The 18,253-nt window shown below is 31.4% G+C and overlaps 1 protein-coding gene across 1 annotated transcript; it reads right to left on the bottom strand.

Annotated features, from left to right (window-relative positions):
• Window positions 1-3,386: 3,386 nt before the first annotated feature.
• Window positions 3,387-4,796, bottom strand: LOC110688892 (F-box/FBD/LRR-repeat protein At1g16930-like). The gene has a single exon (XM_021865652.1). It carries the CDS (start codon window positions 4,794-4,796, stop codon window positions 3,387-3,389), a length of 1,410 nt encoding a protein of 469 aa, XP_021721344.1.
• Between the last annotated feature and the right edge of the window lie 13,457 nt (window positions 4,797-18,253).

Here is an 18,253-nt window from a genome sequence, read left to right as displayed (position 1 = left end):
GGGTGGGCTGGGTTGGGGGGTTATTTTTTTTAATTAATTTTAAGGTGTTTAAAATTATTTTTCTTGTTTTTCTTTTATTTTTTAAATCAAAATTATATATAAAAAATATGAATAAACCTATGAGATTATGACATCTGCCACAAGTAACCTGTAAATCAGGTACTAACCGTTTTTGTACTATTTTTGGCAAATGCATGTGAAAGGTGGTGTTATTTTGAAATAATCAAAAGGTTGTGGTATTATTGAAAGATCGTCTAAAGGTGGTGTTATTTTGGGTAAATTTTTGTTTATTATATTGAACGTGCTTTTTGGATTCACATTTATATCATTGGGAGTTTACGAAATTATTAATATGGTATAATATTTTATAAAGGGAGCGTAAGTAAATGAAATATAGCAATGTTTAAAAAAAAGAAATTAAAAAAAAGAAATATAGCAATGAAACATAATTGTATATTAACTTACGTTGGTGTTTTTTGCATGAAAATACTTGTCCTTTGCTAAATTTCATGAACTTATAACATATAAGTAGTTAATGATTGTACTGTCTACAATTAAGGCCTGTTTTTTTGAGCTTCAGAGCAGAATAGAAGTCTTAGATTTTGGCAGAGCAGAGCAGATTTCGACTTTATTATTATTGTTATTGTTATTGAGCAGATTTCGGCATTATTTTTGTTATTGTTGTTGTTGTTGTTGTTGTTGTTGTTGTTGTTGTTGTTGTTGTTGTTGTTGTTGTCGTCCTTATTACTATTATTAAGTGCATATATCATTGATTTAGGTGAGTGAAAACATAAATAAATGTGTACCATATTTAACATATGCTAATAGTAGAATGATAAAAAAAAACAATAGTTTAACATCTTCAAATTATTACAACTGCATATCAAAATAGGAACATAATTATATAAGAGGTTAACACCTTGGTGAATTAAAAATCTACTTCCATATGACTGTCATTTTCATCATTTTTATTGTCGATTTGATCTTTGTTGTTATCATCTTCATTGTCGCTTTAATCTTCGTTGTTATCAAATATTTTAAAGCACATAATTTTTTGCAGTTTTTTTTATTCTTCTTATATCATTAGTTATTATTATTAAATAAAAATATGTATTTAGCATTATTATAAAATATTAAGTATTTCTTTTCAAAAAATATTTTTTTATTACTATTCCCTATAAAAAAAATATTAATTGTTTGTTATAATTATTCTCGGTAAATAGTAGAAATTGTTATTATTTGTTATTATTATAATTTTTTTATAAAGAATGGTTATAATTATTAGAAATTTATTAATTAATAATATTATTAAATATTAATGCTTTATATTTTGAATTATTAATTATTATTATAATTAATTATTATGATGAATCATAACTATTAATTATTATTATTATTATTATTAATTAATTATTATAATTATTTTTCATACTAATATTTAATATAATTATTTAAAATAATAAATTATTATCACTAATACAATATTAATTATTATTATTAAATATTAATTATGATTATTGTTATTATTATTAATTATTATTTGAAAATAGAGCATAGCAGTGTAGCTTTAAAGAACGAAGCCTAAGTTCATTTGATGTCTTTTGGGTAAAAACTAAAAAGGCGTGTCTTTTGAAGGACAATCTTTCATGTACATCCCATGGTTTTACTAACTTGAACTAAGAATGCATGATCAAGAATAAATAGCGAGTATTCTCTCTTTGTTTTTACAAATTTCTTGTAGATTGGTTTGGATTAAAAAAAAAATAAAAAAAATAACCAATTAATCACTTTTTTGTATCTCAATAGTTTTATCCTGTTTACCCTATTGTTTCATAGAGGTGCAATAATAAATTATCAGGAAAACAATATTAAGGTCCTATTCATATTTACTTAATTTCAGTTCAGCTCCAATCAGTTCAGTTTAGTTCAGCTTTTAATTTCCTTCTCTCATAAAATATTTATTTCAGCTCAGTTTAACTCCAATCAGTTCAGTTTAGGTCAGCTCTTAATTTCCTTCTCTCATAAAATATTTATTTCAGCTCAGTTCAGCTCCAATCAGTTCAGTTCAGCTCCAATCAGTCAGTTCAGCTCAATTCAGTAAATGTGAACAAGCCCTAAGTTACAGGCACACAAGTAACATTCGATCTCTATCATTTAATCCTCTAATTTTGTTCTAACACAATATAGTCAAACTTGTAATAATAGCACAACTTTGTGTGTTCCCAAAAGTAGAACGCCATTGGTCTATATGCCAGAGTGTAGCATGCTTCAACTTTTCCAAGGTAGGAGCAAGATTTACATAAACGATGAGCAAATTCAAACCAATTACCAACCTTATATGGCGAAACTCTTTAGATAAACTTGCAAAGAATCGAAACAACAAGATCATATGCCAACGCACCAAAAATTACATACCAGTGATGGCAAACTCCAGCGAGTATAAAAAAAAGGAAACTGAAGAGTATATAATTATATAAACCAATTAACCAATCCTATGCTTCAACTATCATTCAAACTTTTGGTTGAGTTGATCATTAAAGGCCTGTTCACATTTACTGAATTGAGATGAACTGAAATGAACTGATTGGAGCTCAACTGAGCTGAACTGAAGTGATTGGAGCTGAGCTGAACTGAATAGAGATGAAATGAATATTTTATGAGAGAGGAAAATTAGGAGCTGATGAAGCGGAACTGAACTGAACTGAACTGATTGGAACTGAATTGAAATGAACTGAACAGAACAGAAATTAAGTAAATATGAATAGACCCTAAACATAACATGGTAACAAAATTCAGCGTGACATAAAGATTATGAATGATGTTGAGTGACAATCACAAAGATGATCGAAGTGAAATTTGTGAATATTGCCAAAATATAAAGTGTAGCCATTTATTCAATCCTTATTTCTAGATTTAAAGATTAATCATTAATTCATTAATCATACTCCCAAACATAGCTATAACCTTCACTTCTTTAACATATCTAAAAAACGTTCAGATAATCCAACTATGCAATGAATTGTTTTTTCTTTAAAAAAAAAAAAAAAATACATTCAACTTCCTCACATATATCATGAAAGAAGATTTTTTTATTTATTATTATTTTATGTTTTCCTATATACTAACATACAACTCAAATTAGCTAATCAGCTACATTCACCTTTTTTTTTTATATACAAAGATTTCCCAAAACTATAGCAATAACCAAAATATAGCTCACTGTAAGGTACTGATAGTCTGATACTATAGCAGTTGATGAGCTCTATATGCGTTAAGGGGAAGGCAATACACTATAAATTCTAGTTTATAATTTGCATCTAGTTCTCCACTATGATAGCAGAAACTTGTATTGGTATAACTTTAACTTGTCGGGCAACAAAATTGGGTTAATAAGAAGATACAGGACTTACAACCTTAATCTGACAGCTTATCGAACTCTTAGGAAACCTGTACAATTGTTGACAAAACTCGGATTCCTTGCGTAACAGAAGGCTTTTATGTTCCTCAGATTTAGGCTCAGCAATAGTAATCTGAAGGGTTTCTAAAACTTTTGCTACCAGTAGAATGTAACCAAGTAGTTTCAACTCATGTTTCACTCCAACAAGATCCTTTAACATTATGCTCTTAACCTTAGTCAACAAACAAACTGGAACAATATCGAGTTCAACCCAACCAGCTCCATACCACGCAAAATCAATACGTTGCAACCTAATGATCTGCAAGTTTGGACAGAATTCAAGAAAGCGCATCAACCCTTTCCAAAATGTCGGAAAATGCAAGGACAATTCAAGGGATGCGAGGCCTTGAAAAACCGGCAATGGATACTTGTTCATGTAATAGAAGGCAGGGGATATATTCCCTTGTAGAACAAGGGTCCTAACATTTGCAATTGATCTAACAAGCTCCCATTCGAGAGAACCTTTCGACGATACACCCCCATCAAAGGTTGTACAAACTTCTACATCAAACAATTTACTAGGGACTTTAGCAAAACAGAACTTGAGCAAATTAGGACCACTCACATTGAAGTATTCAAGCTTAGGAGCATCAATCAAAACCTTAGTAAGCGGCGAATAAGAAACGATTCCTATCCGCAGTAACTTCAAATTCAGACTAAATATCTCAATCGAGTTCTCATAATCCACCAATTCCCCTTCAATCTGCAAATCTTCTAAGACAGGACAACATTTAACAAGTTTTCCCAAAAAATCAATATTATCATCATAAATACTAACATCAAGCTTTCTCAAATTCGGAAGATTAACACCATTTTCAGGCAATTTATAATCAAACCCAAACCCTAATTCAAGAACCTTCAATGACCTGCTCTCAAGCACAAAATCCGGCAATAGAATCCGATCAAAAAAATCATGGTTTGTGAAATTTACCTTAAACTCCTTAACACGGCGGTCAATAATGTGTTCAACTAATGATTTAAATTGATCAGAACAATCAAATGGAGGTGGCGGAGCTTGAAATTCAAAGATTTCAATCTCCGGCGAAGAAAGCTGGTGTAGCACATCATCCATGACACTGAAAAACTTCTTGTAACACCCAAATGGGACGGTATCGGTATCGGTATCGACTCGAAACGTTGTAAGTTGGTTCCAAAAGTGAAACCACCGCCGCGATAAAATTCCGGTGGTTACTGCGGCGGTGAAGGGGAGGAGAGAGAGAATGTCGACGATAATTGGGTCGGGAAGTGCGCTCAATCGATCATCATATTCGAATTCGAATGGTGGATCAATTTTGATCTTTTTATTTGATTTGGAATTGGAATTGGAATTGGAATTCATGGTTTTTGTATTGGAGAAATTGGGGGAGTTTTGGGATGAATTAATTTTATTTTGTTGGGGGGTTATTGGAGAAATGGTGTTTGGGGGTGAAATTATATAGTCAAAGAAGTTTCAATGTTTTAAGGTAAGATATCAGGAGTTTTAAGGTGTGAGCATGTTTGTCTTGTGACTCATATCATCAAAAGTGGAACTTTTAGGCCGTTACTAGAAAAATTAAAATAAAAATAAACATTCCCTCCACTATTTTTTTTACAAATGTTATTATAACATAAAAGATAATTAGTAGAAAAGACAAACTTCCTCCATTTCTTTTAGTTGACACGTTTCTTTCGTCACGTTTGCTAATGTACAAATTAAATTATTAATATCTTTAATTACCGATAAGCAAAAAATATAAAAACTTAACATTATGAAAATATACATTATGACGAATCTAACAAATTCCCACTTAACTATATTTTTCCTTACATATAAATAACAAAACATGGTCAAAGGGAGCTGTGTGAATAGTGCTAAAGTCAAAACATGTCAACTAATAAAAAAACGGAGGTTGTATATAAGTAGTGTAAGGCTCTCTGTTCTTTGCCGTCAAAAAAAAAAAAAAAAAAAAAAGGCTCCCTGTTCTCAGTGGCGGATCCAAGATTTCTAGCTAGGGGTAGCACTACGCATTAGATAACATATTAAAAAACAGTAAATAACTGGAACTCATAAATTAGTCGTTATATAATATAATATACTTCCTCCGTTTTAAAATGCTTGCTCCACTTTTCATTTCCGGCCGTTTTAAAATACTTGTTGTCTTGCTCCATTTCCTTATCTCGAAAGTTTTTACAATATTTAATTCACTTCTCTTAACTATGGGATGATTTTACAGTAGTCGTTTGAAAAATGACTACCATATTATTTTAATATTATACAATATGATTGGTTTATTTTTTTCACCTTATAAAATGGTCACAATTAGTCTTATTATATCTACTATGCATACATATTTATTGAAAATTTTAATCCAATATATAATATTTTTTTTCGAGAAACTATAAAATAAGAATAAAAATTACATAAATGTTACTAAAAATTTCATAAATCAAAAAAAATGTTGATAATACTATTTTATACCTAAAATTAAGCAAAATAATTAATTATCTGGAATAAAAATATATCAATTATAAACTTTATAATCATGAAAACATTATGGTAGTCATATTTCAAATGACTAATATAATGTAAAATTTTCAACTAGTGAGATCTAATAAAATGATTTTTTTTTTAATTAACTTTGGATTCTCTTTTTTCTAATTTACCTTCTACTAACCTAACTACCTCTTTATTTTATTACTTTTTTACTTTCTCTAATTTCTCCTAAATCTTCATGCATAGAGAAATAAAACAAATATATAAAAGCGGATGGAGTACTATTTAGATTATAGCTTTTTAATACTAAATAATTTAATGATTATATACGAGCTTTAAAAAAAATATATGTATGAAAATGAGAAGAATTAATATGAATGGAGAGAGTATGGTAGGTTAGAAATCTATTTCTACATAGTAACTCGTTTGAATATGGGTAGTTTTCATTTAAAAGGATTAAAAAAAAATTAAAAAAAAAATTAAGCTTTAAGAGGTCTCGAACCACTGACCAGTATATGCATTCAACCTTTCTATCATACTTCCGCACCACCGAACCATCACTATTTACTATCATACAAGAAATAATATATATACTAAATAACTGTTGTTGTATATTGAACACTTTGCCTTTTTTTTTTGATGGGTAGCACGTGCTACCCCTTGCCTCTGTGTAGGTCCGCTGGTGCCTGTTCTTTCCACCTTAGAGAATACGAGTAGTAAGTTCATTTCAATAAAATCAATAATTGTAAAGAAGAAATCATTTAAGTAAAAATAATAAGGGTCTGTTCTCATACGTTTATTTTCAGTTCAATTCAGTTCAGTTCAGCTCTAATCAGTTCAGCTCAGCTCAATTCAGTTCAGTTCAACTCTATTTAGTTGAGTTCAATTCTATTTAGTTCAGTTCAGTTTATGTCTAATGATATTGCTAATGATATAAAGCCAAATTTCATTCTTTTAAGCTCTTATTACAACAACGACAATAATAATAATAATAATAATAATAATAATAATAATAATAATAATAACAATAATAATAACAACAATAACAATAACAATAACAATAACAATAACAATAACAATAACAATAACAATAACAATAACAATAACAATAACAATAACAATAACAATAACAATAACAATAACAATAACAATAACAATAATATTGATACAATTCATTGTTCAAATGGTTATATTTTTTTGATACACATTTTTACTGTTAAACTCATTGACAAAATGAGAGTACTACACAACTTAAACTAATTTTATTTTTTAATTAAATAGAATATATTTTTAAAATGTTTTGGGGTTTTATGTTATTACTATATTTTCCATAAATATTTTAATTATATAGTATATTTTTCTTAAATATTTTAATATGTATTTTTGCATATACACATATGTATAATAATAAATAATCAAATATCACTAATCCGTAGTTAAAAATCACTAATTAATAAATTTGGTTCAGTTCAGTTCAGATCAGATCAGTTCAGTTCAGTTCAGTTTAGTTCAGTTCAGCTCATTTCACTTCAGTTCAGTTGAGTTCATTCGATGAGAACAGACCCTAAGTTGAACCAAAATAATTTCAAGTAAGGAAATTTTGTGTAAAACCATTCGTTCAAAACACATATTTTTCAAAAACCACCAACACTTAAATATTTGGCCAAGAGCACCTAATTTTAAAATTTTGTTGTAAACGCCACCTGACTCCATATTCCAATGTTGACCCAAAACTCCGGCATTGACCTACCCCACGGGACTTGCATATGACTTTTAATGAACCCTCCCCCTCCCCCCCCCCCCTCTTTTTTCCCTACGAATTCGGTGCCCTCCATTCTCTCTCTTCAATCTCTTCTCTCTCACCTCTTTGTTTTCTCTTTCTCCTCTGTTATCTACAAGGTCAAAGCAAAATCATGGCCGCACCTTTATTTCTCAACACCTGCTATTTCCCATCACCACTACAAACTTTCCACGTACTCAAATACAAGGTTGCGGGTTGGTTTCGGGAATTAGCGTGTAGGTGGGTAGTGGGTCTGGGTTTTTAAGGCAAGGCATGGTATTTGGGGTGGTGGTTCTAGGGTTACTTGTGGTGGGGGTAGGTTTTTGAAGTGGTGTAGGTAAATTTGGGGAAAAGGAGAAGAGCAGTTGTGGTGGGTATTTGGTTGGTTTGCTTGGATCTGGAGAAGGGGTGGATTTAGGTGGTCAGGTTTTTGACTTTTCATGATTGGTGAAGGTGGCTACATTTCGTGGCTGTGTAGGTGGGTTTTTCTGGGTGGTTTTAGGTGAAGGGGTGGATTCAAGCAGTGGAATTCGCTAGGTTTTTGGGGTGGTTGTGGCGGTTGTGACAGTGGTTGGGTCTGTGGTGGTGGTGATGTGGTTTGGTGGGTGGTCATTAAAAGTCACATGCACTAAGTCAACACTGGAGTCTATGGTTAAAGCTAGAATGTTGAGTCAGGTGGTTATTGACAACAAAAATTTAAATTTGGGTGGTGTTGGGCAACATATCTTTAAGTGGGTGTGTGGTTTTTGACAAAAAAGTGGTATTAGCGGGTGGTTTTAGACAAAAACTTTTTTTAATAAAAATAATTTCAGTTTACCAAAATAAGGTGAATAAAGTAGGGCCTAAGTACATTTAAAATATATTCTCTCTCCTCTTTATTCTCTTCTAGCTAGGGTTTACAATTTTTTTCCGTATAGGCCGATAAAATTTTTTTTTTTAAAAAAAAAACTATCCCCGATCATTTTTTTTCTTGCAGTTTAGGTTTCAATAACTCTACACAAGTAGTGTAGATAGTCCCTGTCTCCCTCTTGTGTAGTGTCTTTCTATGGTGAAGTTGTTTGTTTTTGTTAGTATAGTTATTTGTTTTTCGTTAGGGTTTATATGTGTCATGGCTTATCAAAAAGTAATTATCTTTTGCCCTATTATTAGTCATAATTTGTTTGGGATCGCAGCGATTATCATACTCTCAAATGTGTTCAAGCGAAACAGATAATAATTATCCTTACGGCTTAAAAAATCGTTAGATCGTGTTTTCTAAAATGCTGCAAATTTCAGCGACGTGTGCAACTGATGTACCATAGTGCAAGGTCTTCTCAACGATTGTAGCATTTGTAGATGTCAGATGTTTTTTATTTATAAATTGATTTTGTTAAAAAAAAGGGGGGGGGGGCTAAGTGGGGTTGGAAGAGAAAAGAAATAATAAAATATTTGTGATAGTGGAATTAATGAAATATAATAAATTAATAGTGGGTCTTTACTAAATACAAAAGTGATGTAATTATTATAAAGCAAAATCGATGAAGTGTGTTGCGATTATTAATAAACGAATGGAATATTATTACATCCTACAAAAACAAAAAACAAAAAAAAAAAAAAATACATGCACCCAACTGTTTAATTTTTTTTTTTCTATTATGTTGTACACGGTTATTCCCTATACTTTTACTCCCTTTGTTTTTGCATCACTTTGATTTATGCATAATTCTGATACTCTTTTTGACTTAATTTATTACTACATTAAATTAAATAAATGTTACACCATAATATTTAAAATATCATTGAATAAACATTATTAATTTATTATATCATTGAATTTATTACAATGTCTATTTTCATTATAAAAAATAATTATAATTTTTAATGATAAATAATTACAGATATTAATGGTCAAAAGTATGATTTGATAAATGTAACAATTAAAGTGATACAAATAATACTACCTCCGGTCCAAATTACTCGCAACTTTGGGGTATTATTTGTGAAATATATATAACCAGAATATACATTACGTGTAATTACACTCTTACCCCTCATTATGCAATTGTTCATGCATAACAATACTCCCTTTAAACTACCTCCCCCACTCCCACCCCACTTTTTGTTTTCTTCTAATATAAAAATACAAAATAGAATCTTTTATACAATAAACAAATGTTTTAAATAAACTCACTTGTAGTTTTCCTAAATTATGTGTCTACTCCAACGTTCCAAATATAATTGGCCAGAGGAAGTACGATTTTTGTGCAAAAAATGTTCTTTAATGGTTTCGGGAGTCATTTTGGCTCTTTAAATCCAATTTGAGGTTAGAATTGAAGAAAAATTAATGCAAATGTCTCATTTTGCCTGCCAAAAACGCATCGATTTGCGTGAAACAATTTTGGGTAGGACTTGTGTCCTGCATCTATGCATATTCTTTGCAGGCTAGGGCCTAAAGTCCTAATGAAGACAATATCTAATAATGTGCTCATATTGATATGTGGTATTATATAATTAGTTGTTAATAATAATTAAATTTGGTATATGATTTAATATATATAATGGAGAGAGAACGTGTAGAGGGAGGAAGATAAATGGTAAACTTTTTTTATACCACGAGTCCACGAATGTGATGATTTTATGATGAGTTGTACTATCCTCCCTTGGTCTCTTATTATGTACATGTGTTCCTTATTTATTGGTTAGCCAAAATGTTGTGTTTATTTCTGTTTTTATTTTATGCAAAATTACCTTCACACCCCCAATATTTACCATTTCTCATTTACGCAAAATTACAATCATATATACCCTCCCTTTTTACCTTTCCTCAAACTAAATTCCCTAAAGACCCTTCAAAATTTGTGTTCACATATAATAATTGTACAAACCAAGTGCCTTAAATGCATTTTCATTATTTTCTCCATTAAAAAGAAAACTAAATATAATAGCTTTTGTAATTATTTTCAATGTATGTTTACACTTGATTTTACATTTTATCTACTTTTCTTAACTTCCATTAAAAATGAGCAACAAACAAGTAATAACAAGGGGACATAAGGAGTATTGTGTTGTTGTAATACCCTGGAAATTCTCTTTCTTTAAAATATCTTTTAACTCCAAATAAAACTCATTTTTAGGAAATATTCAAAGTATTACCGCCACCGTGATAACGACTAAGACTATTTTTAAAGTCGCAAAGCGAAAGTTTAACTTTTAAAACTCAAATAAAATAAAGTTTAATAAAACCAAACTTAATTTTAAAACCAACTTACATTAAACCAATAAATTAGAACCATTAAAAGCCTTTTTCAAAAATCAACTAAAGTATAAACAATAATTAATGTTAGTGTTACAATTACATATATATTCCAATACAATAAATAATAACAAATAAACATATAACTCTCTTCTCTTAATCCCATCATGCTTGATATACTCCTTCTATCAGTACTTCTCTTTATTTCAACCTCACTACTCAACATATAAAATAGGTCATAGTAGGTCAATACAAAGAAAAGTCAAACACAAACATTAAAGTATGAATCAGCAAAACCTGAGTACATATGCACCAATAGGAATAATCACACTAACATGAATATCCTAACAATAGACAATAAATAAATAAATAAATGAATAAATCAAAAGTAAATAATGTAGAGCCATACAACACAAGTCAACTTACTTTTGATTCATGACTCTACATTATTTCATTAATAAATAGTTTTGGATTACGCATTGAACGAGTTTCATTCCTTAAAAATAGCCCATTAAAAATGGAGCTACCAATCAAGGAGCCACCCCCAATTGGCACCTACTAATCTACTATGTCACACTTGGTGACGGAATTCCAGCGCATTAATAATAAAAGAAAGTACAACATCCTGTACATTTGTAGAAGCTATGATTAAATATAAAACCTCATAACTCCCCTCATATGTTCATACTCAATGTATATACGTTCCAAGTGTTTTGGTGCATATTCTTTTACACTTTACATGATTTACCCATTTAACATGTGAAGACTCTAATTAATCAATCAAGAATAAACATAAGAACATTCAACACATACTTCCAATTTATTCTTGAATTAGTTATTGAGCACATACTATTTATTTATTTTAATTAAGGTTCCTTGCCTACTTTTGTGCACAAAATTGCACGATTACTACCTTGGTGCATAAAATGCACAAATAAATTCCTTGACACAATCTCAACTTATGTGAGTGAGTAATAAACTAACTTCTTGACTCGATCTCAACTTATGTGGGTGGGTAAATAAATAAACTAACTTTCTTGACTCAACTTCAATAATGAATGGTTGAGAGTAAAATCATGAATCATGCTCAATAAATATAACTTTAGTTCTTTTCAATAAACATAAGGCGGGTTTATATAAGAGTAATATAACATGATTCTATTACTTTAAACTTGCATCAAGCTCATAATAATTATTCCAATATATTCACGTGCTTACATGTAGACATGGATAACCAATCAATCACTCCAAGTATCACAACACAACTTAATTAACATGATACTAATATCATATTTGATACCAATTAATTTAACTTTCTGACATGGTACTACGCATAATGAATATACCTACCTGCATACGTACCTCAATTCGTCTTTCCAACTAGCCACAATGTTAGAAATTACCCAACTTAAAGTATCACACAATACAAGTATATAAACTCAATTAATCCCTTGATTACACAAATTTCCAGCAACTTTTAAACACTTAAAAACCTCTCTAACAAGATGAAATTTTGGTTTAAAACCTTTAAAACTCTTTCTTTAATTGGGTAATTAAAATCACAAAGTAGAAATTTAATTATAATGCTTATATAAAAATTCTAGCATTCTATTTAAGGTTTAAACCCCTCAAATAAATCTGAAAATTCAATTCAAACCAATTTAAAACCTTTTCCACTTATGGTTCTTAAACCTTTTTATAAAAACACAAAAGTAGTATTTAAAATAAAATTTCAGCATTATTATACACTAGGTGAAAAAACGTAATTGGCACCAGTTCAAAACCCATTAATGCCACCGGTTTGAACCGATGCCAATGTGGGGGGTGCCAATTACTTGGGTGAAAAGCCACCGGTGGTAAAAATGGTTATTGGAACCGGTTAATCGGTGCCAAAAATAACCCCAAAATTTTTTTTATTCATTTTGGCACCGGTTAACCGGTGCCAAAGATCCCCAAATGTAAATATATATATATATATATATATATATTTTACACTATTGGCATTTGGTTACACATAAAATTATTTGGGTATTTGGTATTTAAATATATCAATCTAGTAATTTTATTGTAGAGATTAATATACATAGAACACAAAATGTAAATCAAATATCAATCAATATAGATCAATTACAACATATAAATAAATAAAAAAAATACAGTATAAATAAAAAAAATACAGTATAAATCAATAAAATTACAGTATAAATCAAAAAAAAAAATTTACAACATCACAATAAAAAATAACCCAATACAGCATCTAAATCAATATATACTTGCATCTTGATTCTTGCATCAATATACTTGCACCAATTACAACAAAAAAAAAATCGATTAAAAGAATTAATCGAAACACCCAGAAAATAAAAATAAAATAAAAAAATCAAACACCCAGAAAATAAAAATAAAAATCCATTAAAAAAAGAAAAAAACAAGAACAAAATTAAAAACCCAGAAAATAAAGAAATCGTTTAAAATAAAGAAAAAACCCAGAAAATAAAAAACAAGAATCGATTAAAATAAAACAAAACCCAGAAAATATAAAAAAACGAATTAAAATCACTTAAAATAAAAAAAAATCGATTAAAATAAAAAAAAAACCCAGAAAATATAAAAAAACGAATTAAAATCACTAAAAATAAAAAAAGCGATTAAAACAAAAACCCAGAAAAGAAAAAACAAAAACGAAATAAAATCGATTAACATAAAAAAAACATCGATTAAACTAAAAAAAAACAGAAAATAAAAAAAGCGAATTAAAATGTATTAACATAAAAAAAAATCGATTAAAAAACCGATTAAAACAAAAACCAAGAAAAAATAAAAAATAAAACCGAATAAAATCGATTAAACCTCGGATTGGTGGTGGTCTTCGATTAAAGTGGTGTTGCATCTGGTGGTCTTCGATTAAAATGCACTTCGTGGTGGTGAAAGTGTTGGTCTTCAAATCAAAGAAAGAAGGAGGACTTTGTGGTGGTGAAGGTGTTGGTCTTCATGGTGGAGAAGGAGGTGAGGGAGAAGGAGATCGAGAAAGAGAAAGATAGAGAAAGAGAAGGAAGAGTTCGGGGAGCAGGAGAAGGAAGGAGGAGGAGAGGAGAGAGAAAGAGGAGGAGAGGAGAGAGAAACGGCGAGATAAAGAGGAGGAGAGGAGAGAGAAAGAGGGGAATGAATTAGGGTTGGGGAATGAATGAGAAATAGGGCCGTTTTTTCATATATATATAAATATAAGGGCCGGTTCACAAGAGCACCGGTTCAAACCGGTGGCCTTTATGTTTTTGCCACCCGTTTGATGTGAACCGGTGTCTTTTAGCTCCAATTTTGTAGCCCATTTTTGCCAACGGTTTGGACTGAACCAGTGACAATTAGGGGGTGCCTTTTTGATATTTTCTACTAGTGTATATTAACAAAAACCCATTAAACCTCCATAAAGATACACTCTTTAAGCTTTATTATCACTTAAAATCCATAGATATATAAACCCCTAAATTAATTGCAAGTTAGAACCCTAAAAACCAATTCTTTTATAATTAAAACCCTAACTTTTAATACTTTATAAAATCTGAAAACAAAACACTTTACAATCTAAAATTTGCAATCTTTAATCATCAAAACATAATTATAAAACATACTGTAGACATCTACTTTTGGCCTCCTGTCCCGACAGGAAGTGCAATGACGATAAATAAAGTCATCTTTGTGTTTGATCAAAGTGAAGAATACTTATGGATAACTGGTTAAGCCACAAAACACAAAAGACTAGCCCAAGTTAAAGAAAAGCCAAAACAAAAGGTCCAATTAACTAAACCCGATCATAATTAGGCTTAAGCCCGTGCTTAAACCCTAAAAATGAAGGATTTAGGAGCACCTAGGTTAAAACTTAGTGTTGCCGCAGAAAAACCGCGCGCATCTCACAAAGTCGCGCTTGGCTGCCGCGCGCAACTAATTAAGTTGCGCGCGACACCCAGCACAACTTTCAGAGCTGCGATGTGGAAGATTTGTAATTATTCGGAAATTATACGAAAAATATAAAATCGAATCTTACCATAAAGCCGCGCGCAAGACAAAAAGTAGCGCTGCACATAGCAGCGCAACTCTATAACTTGCGTTGGGATGCCGCACGCAACTTGATCTGTTGTGCGCGACACCTGCTGCGACAGAAAGCTCGAAACCCTAAACATAATCCTTCTCTATAAATACGAGCTTAAACCAAGGCTTTAATCGACATAAACGAACCTAAAAACTCTGGCGAAATAACTTATGAACTTGTGCAACCTAGCCCTCTTGTCCTAAACACTCACCCTTTTGATACTTTGTTACTACGGTGGAGGTTCCCCAACAAGAAGGTGTCCATAAGTGTTCTAAACGGAGATCTAGAAAAGAGAAGTGGTAAATTCCCGAGCATTTAGTTAAATCACCTTTATTTTCTTGTTTAAAAGGACTTTAACTAATTAATTAGTGTTGATTGGTCACTTTTAAAATAATTAATTAATCAATTCCACATAGTATCTTGCGTTAAATAAAGACTAGAATTGAATTAAATAACTGTTGGTTGATCACCTAAGCCAATGCGAATCTTATTTATTGTTCTTCTACGAATTTTATTAAATAAGAATAACGACTTTGCAATGTAACTCCTACGTGAATTAATATTCGTAAATAAAATCAACTAACATAGGGTTCGTTTGGCATCGCTGTGATTTTTTGGTTTTTGGTTTTTTGTTTTTTAAAAGTATATTATATATGTCACATACTGAATCTAAAAAAATTTACGCTTATTAAAATCATGATAATTTTGAAAACTGACAACAAAAAAGGTGGAAACTCCTTTTTCTTGTTTCTTGTTTCCTTTTTTTGGTTTTTAGTTTTTTTAAAAAAAGGAAACTCAAAACTAAAAATGATGCCAAACAAGCCCATAGTTTTAGGTATCGTGTTGCATATATTGTTTGGTGATGAAATTGTGAAAAAGGAATAGCTAGTAGAGGTCGTACTAGGGCTAGGATGACGATTCCCTCTAAAAGGAACGTTATCTTATATTAGTACCCTCGCTCCTGAACTCATTTCTGGTTTATAAACCAATTTGAGCATGGGTAAACTTATGATTTGTGCTAATTATTCCATGAACTCCACATGGAAGAAAGGCATGAACGAAATTTATGAGTTTTTCCTAAAACTCATTGGCGAATCCTACTTGTTTCATATAAAAAAGCGTGATGATAGAATCAATTCTAATTCAAGGTCCCCCAAACAGTTAGGAATTCAAATCCTACTACACCTTAACAATTGTAAAGTCCTAGGCTTTTAAGTGGCCAAGGGAATTTAAGGAGAGTACCCCTTACGATGGGATCACCCTCCTTACAGTGGCGACTCCGCTGGGGACTTAGAGGTTACATGATTAATTCGTAATTATGGTCCAAGGTATCCAACACTAGGTTGCCTATGGGTTGTAACGAGAATTAACTTAGATAATCTCTAATTAGAGAGCGAGACTTGAACGCATAATATCTTCCTTTTGCACAAAAGTAAAAACCAAACAAGCAACATTGCATCATGCATAAGCATAACACACTTAAACCATTGGGGATTGGCTCATTGACTAGGGGTTTCCAACACTAGGCTTTTATCCAAAATCAATAACAATCATCCCACCCATATCACCAACAAAATGTTGGGAGGGCGATGTCATGGGTCAACACGTTGAGTGATTGATTTATGCATCGTTTCTTAAGTTATGGTACCTTTGGACACCCAAGCCTTTTTTGACCTTAGAATGGCATTGCGTGAATCTCGACTTATAACATGCTTATGTGATTATGTGACTATGTGCAACGTGTTAGGATAGTCTTCTTTTTCTTTTTTTTTAGTTTGGTCTAGGTTCCTAATTACGAAGTTGTCTCTTCGTGATTTAGCGTCATATTCAAAGGATAACATAAAAAAAAGGGTCAAGTAAAAAAAATCGAATAAAAAAAACGCTTGAATTAAAAAAAATATTACGAGCAGGTGGCGCGCGCAACTCAAGAGGTGGCGCGCGCAACTCAAGAAGTTGCGCGACCCCTCTCAGCGCGAGTTATTTTGTTGCGCTCGACAGCAGCGCGCAAATTAGTAACTTGCGCACGCCCACTAGACGAGTTAGTTTTGATTTCTCAAAAAACAAATTGACTCGTCCGAACAATATCTTCATTGAAGAATTGTTAAGGGCGATGTTATCCGTTTGAGTATATTTTGCGTCTTTTTTTCTTTTTTTTCTTCAAAAGCAAGCGTATCGATTTACTTATCCTTTCGTACTCCTTTAGGGCCGGTTTTCAAGCTTGGGAAAGAAGACCCTCGGGCACTCGCATTCTACGTTTACCACCCAAAGATCAACCCCTTTCAAACCACTTTCGTTCGACAACTAATACTAGTCCAACAACAATGACAACTGTCGAAGAACTTCAACAAGAGATTCTTCGTATGAGAGAGGAAAAGGCTCAAGAGGCCGAGGAGAGGAGAATTAAGAAGATGGAAAATGCTGAAAAGAAAAAAGTTGAAGCATTAGCCTTACAAGAAAAGATGGAGCAACTATCCATCAAAGAAAAGTCGTTAGAGAAGCTAGTTCTTCGTTCTACGATGGGGAATAAGTACTTTGACGCAGAAAAGTTTGCTCCTGCTCCAGGACTTGATTTACTAGAAAAGTTCGTAGCAACGGACTTGCCAATATTTAAGGTGACCAATAATCCACAAAATCATTTAATGTGTTTAACTGGCACTGTGGCACTAAAGGGAGTTGATCATAAGCTTTATGCTTTGACTTTCCCTTTATCACTAGACCCAACCGCGAAAGAGTGGTATTATGGGCTAGATCCAAAATTCAAAGCAATGCAACATGGGAAGATGTAGTTTCGGCTTTCATCACCCATAGGAGAGTAACGTAGAGTTCAAGTCAACTTTACGTGAACTCGAGTTAGTACAAAAATTCATTGACAATTGTCATGAAAAGTACAACAAACATCTACGTTATCTTGGTCTAGACACTTTTCAAAAGGTCTATTCTGTGGCTGTAGACACCTAAAAATGTCTCCCCAAAACCAAACCCGATGATGAACAACCTTTCACCGCCAATATTGGTCGGGTTCAGTATTTAGTTCCGAGAATGCTTAAAAAATCGTATTTAATTAAATTCAATTTTTGAATAGTCCATGGATCAGTCTTGATGTTTAGTCAAAGCATAGTTTTTATTTTCAGCCCAAACCCTTTTTATTTTATTTTTTTTATTATTTATTTTGGCCCAAACCTTTCATTTATTTTATTTACTTATTTTCTTATTTTAGCACAAATAAT

This window comes from Chenopodium quinoa, unplaced genomic scaffold (genome assembly GCF_001683475.1).
Source record: "Chenopodium quinoa cultivar QQ74 unplaced genomic scaffold, ASM168347v1, whole genome shotgun sequence".
Lineage (NCBI taxonomy): Eukaryota > Viridiplantae > Streptophyta > Magnoliopsida > Caryophyllales > Amaranthaceae > Chenopodium > Chenopodium quinoa.
This window is presented reverse-complemented; position numbering and strand designations above follow the sequence as displayed.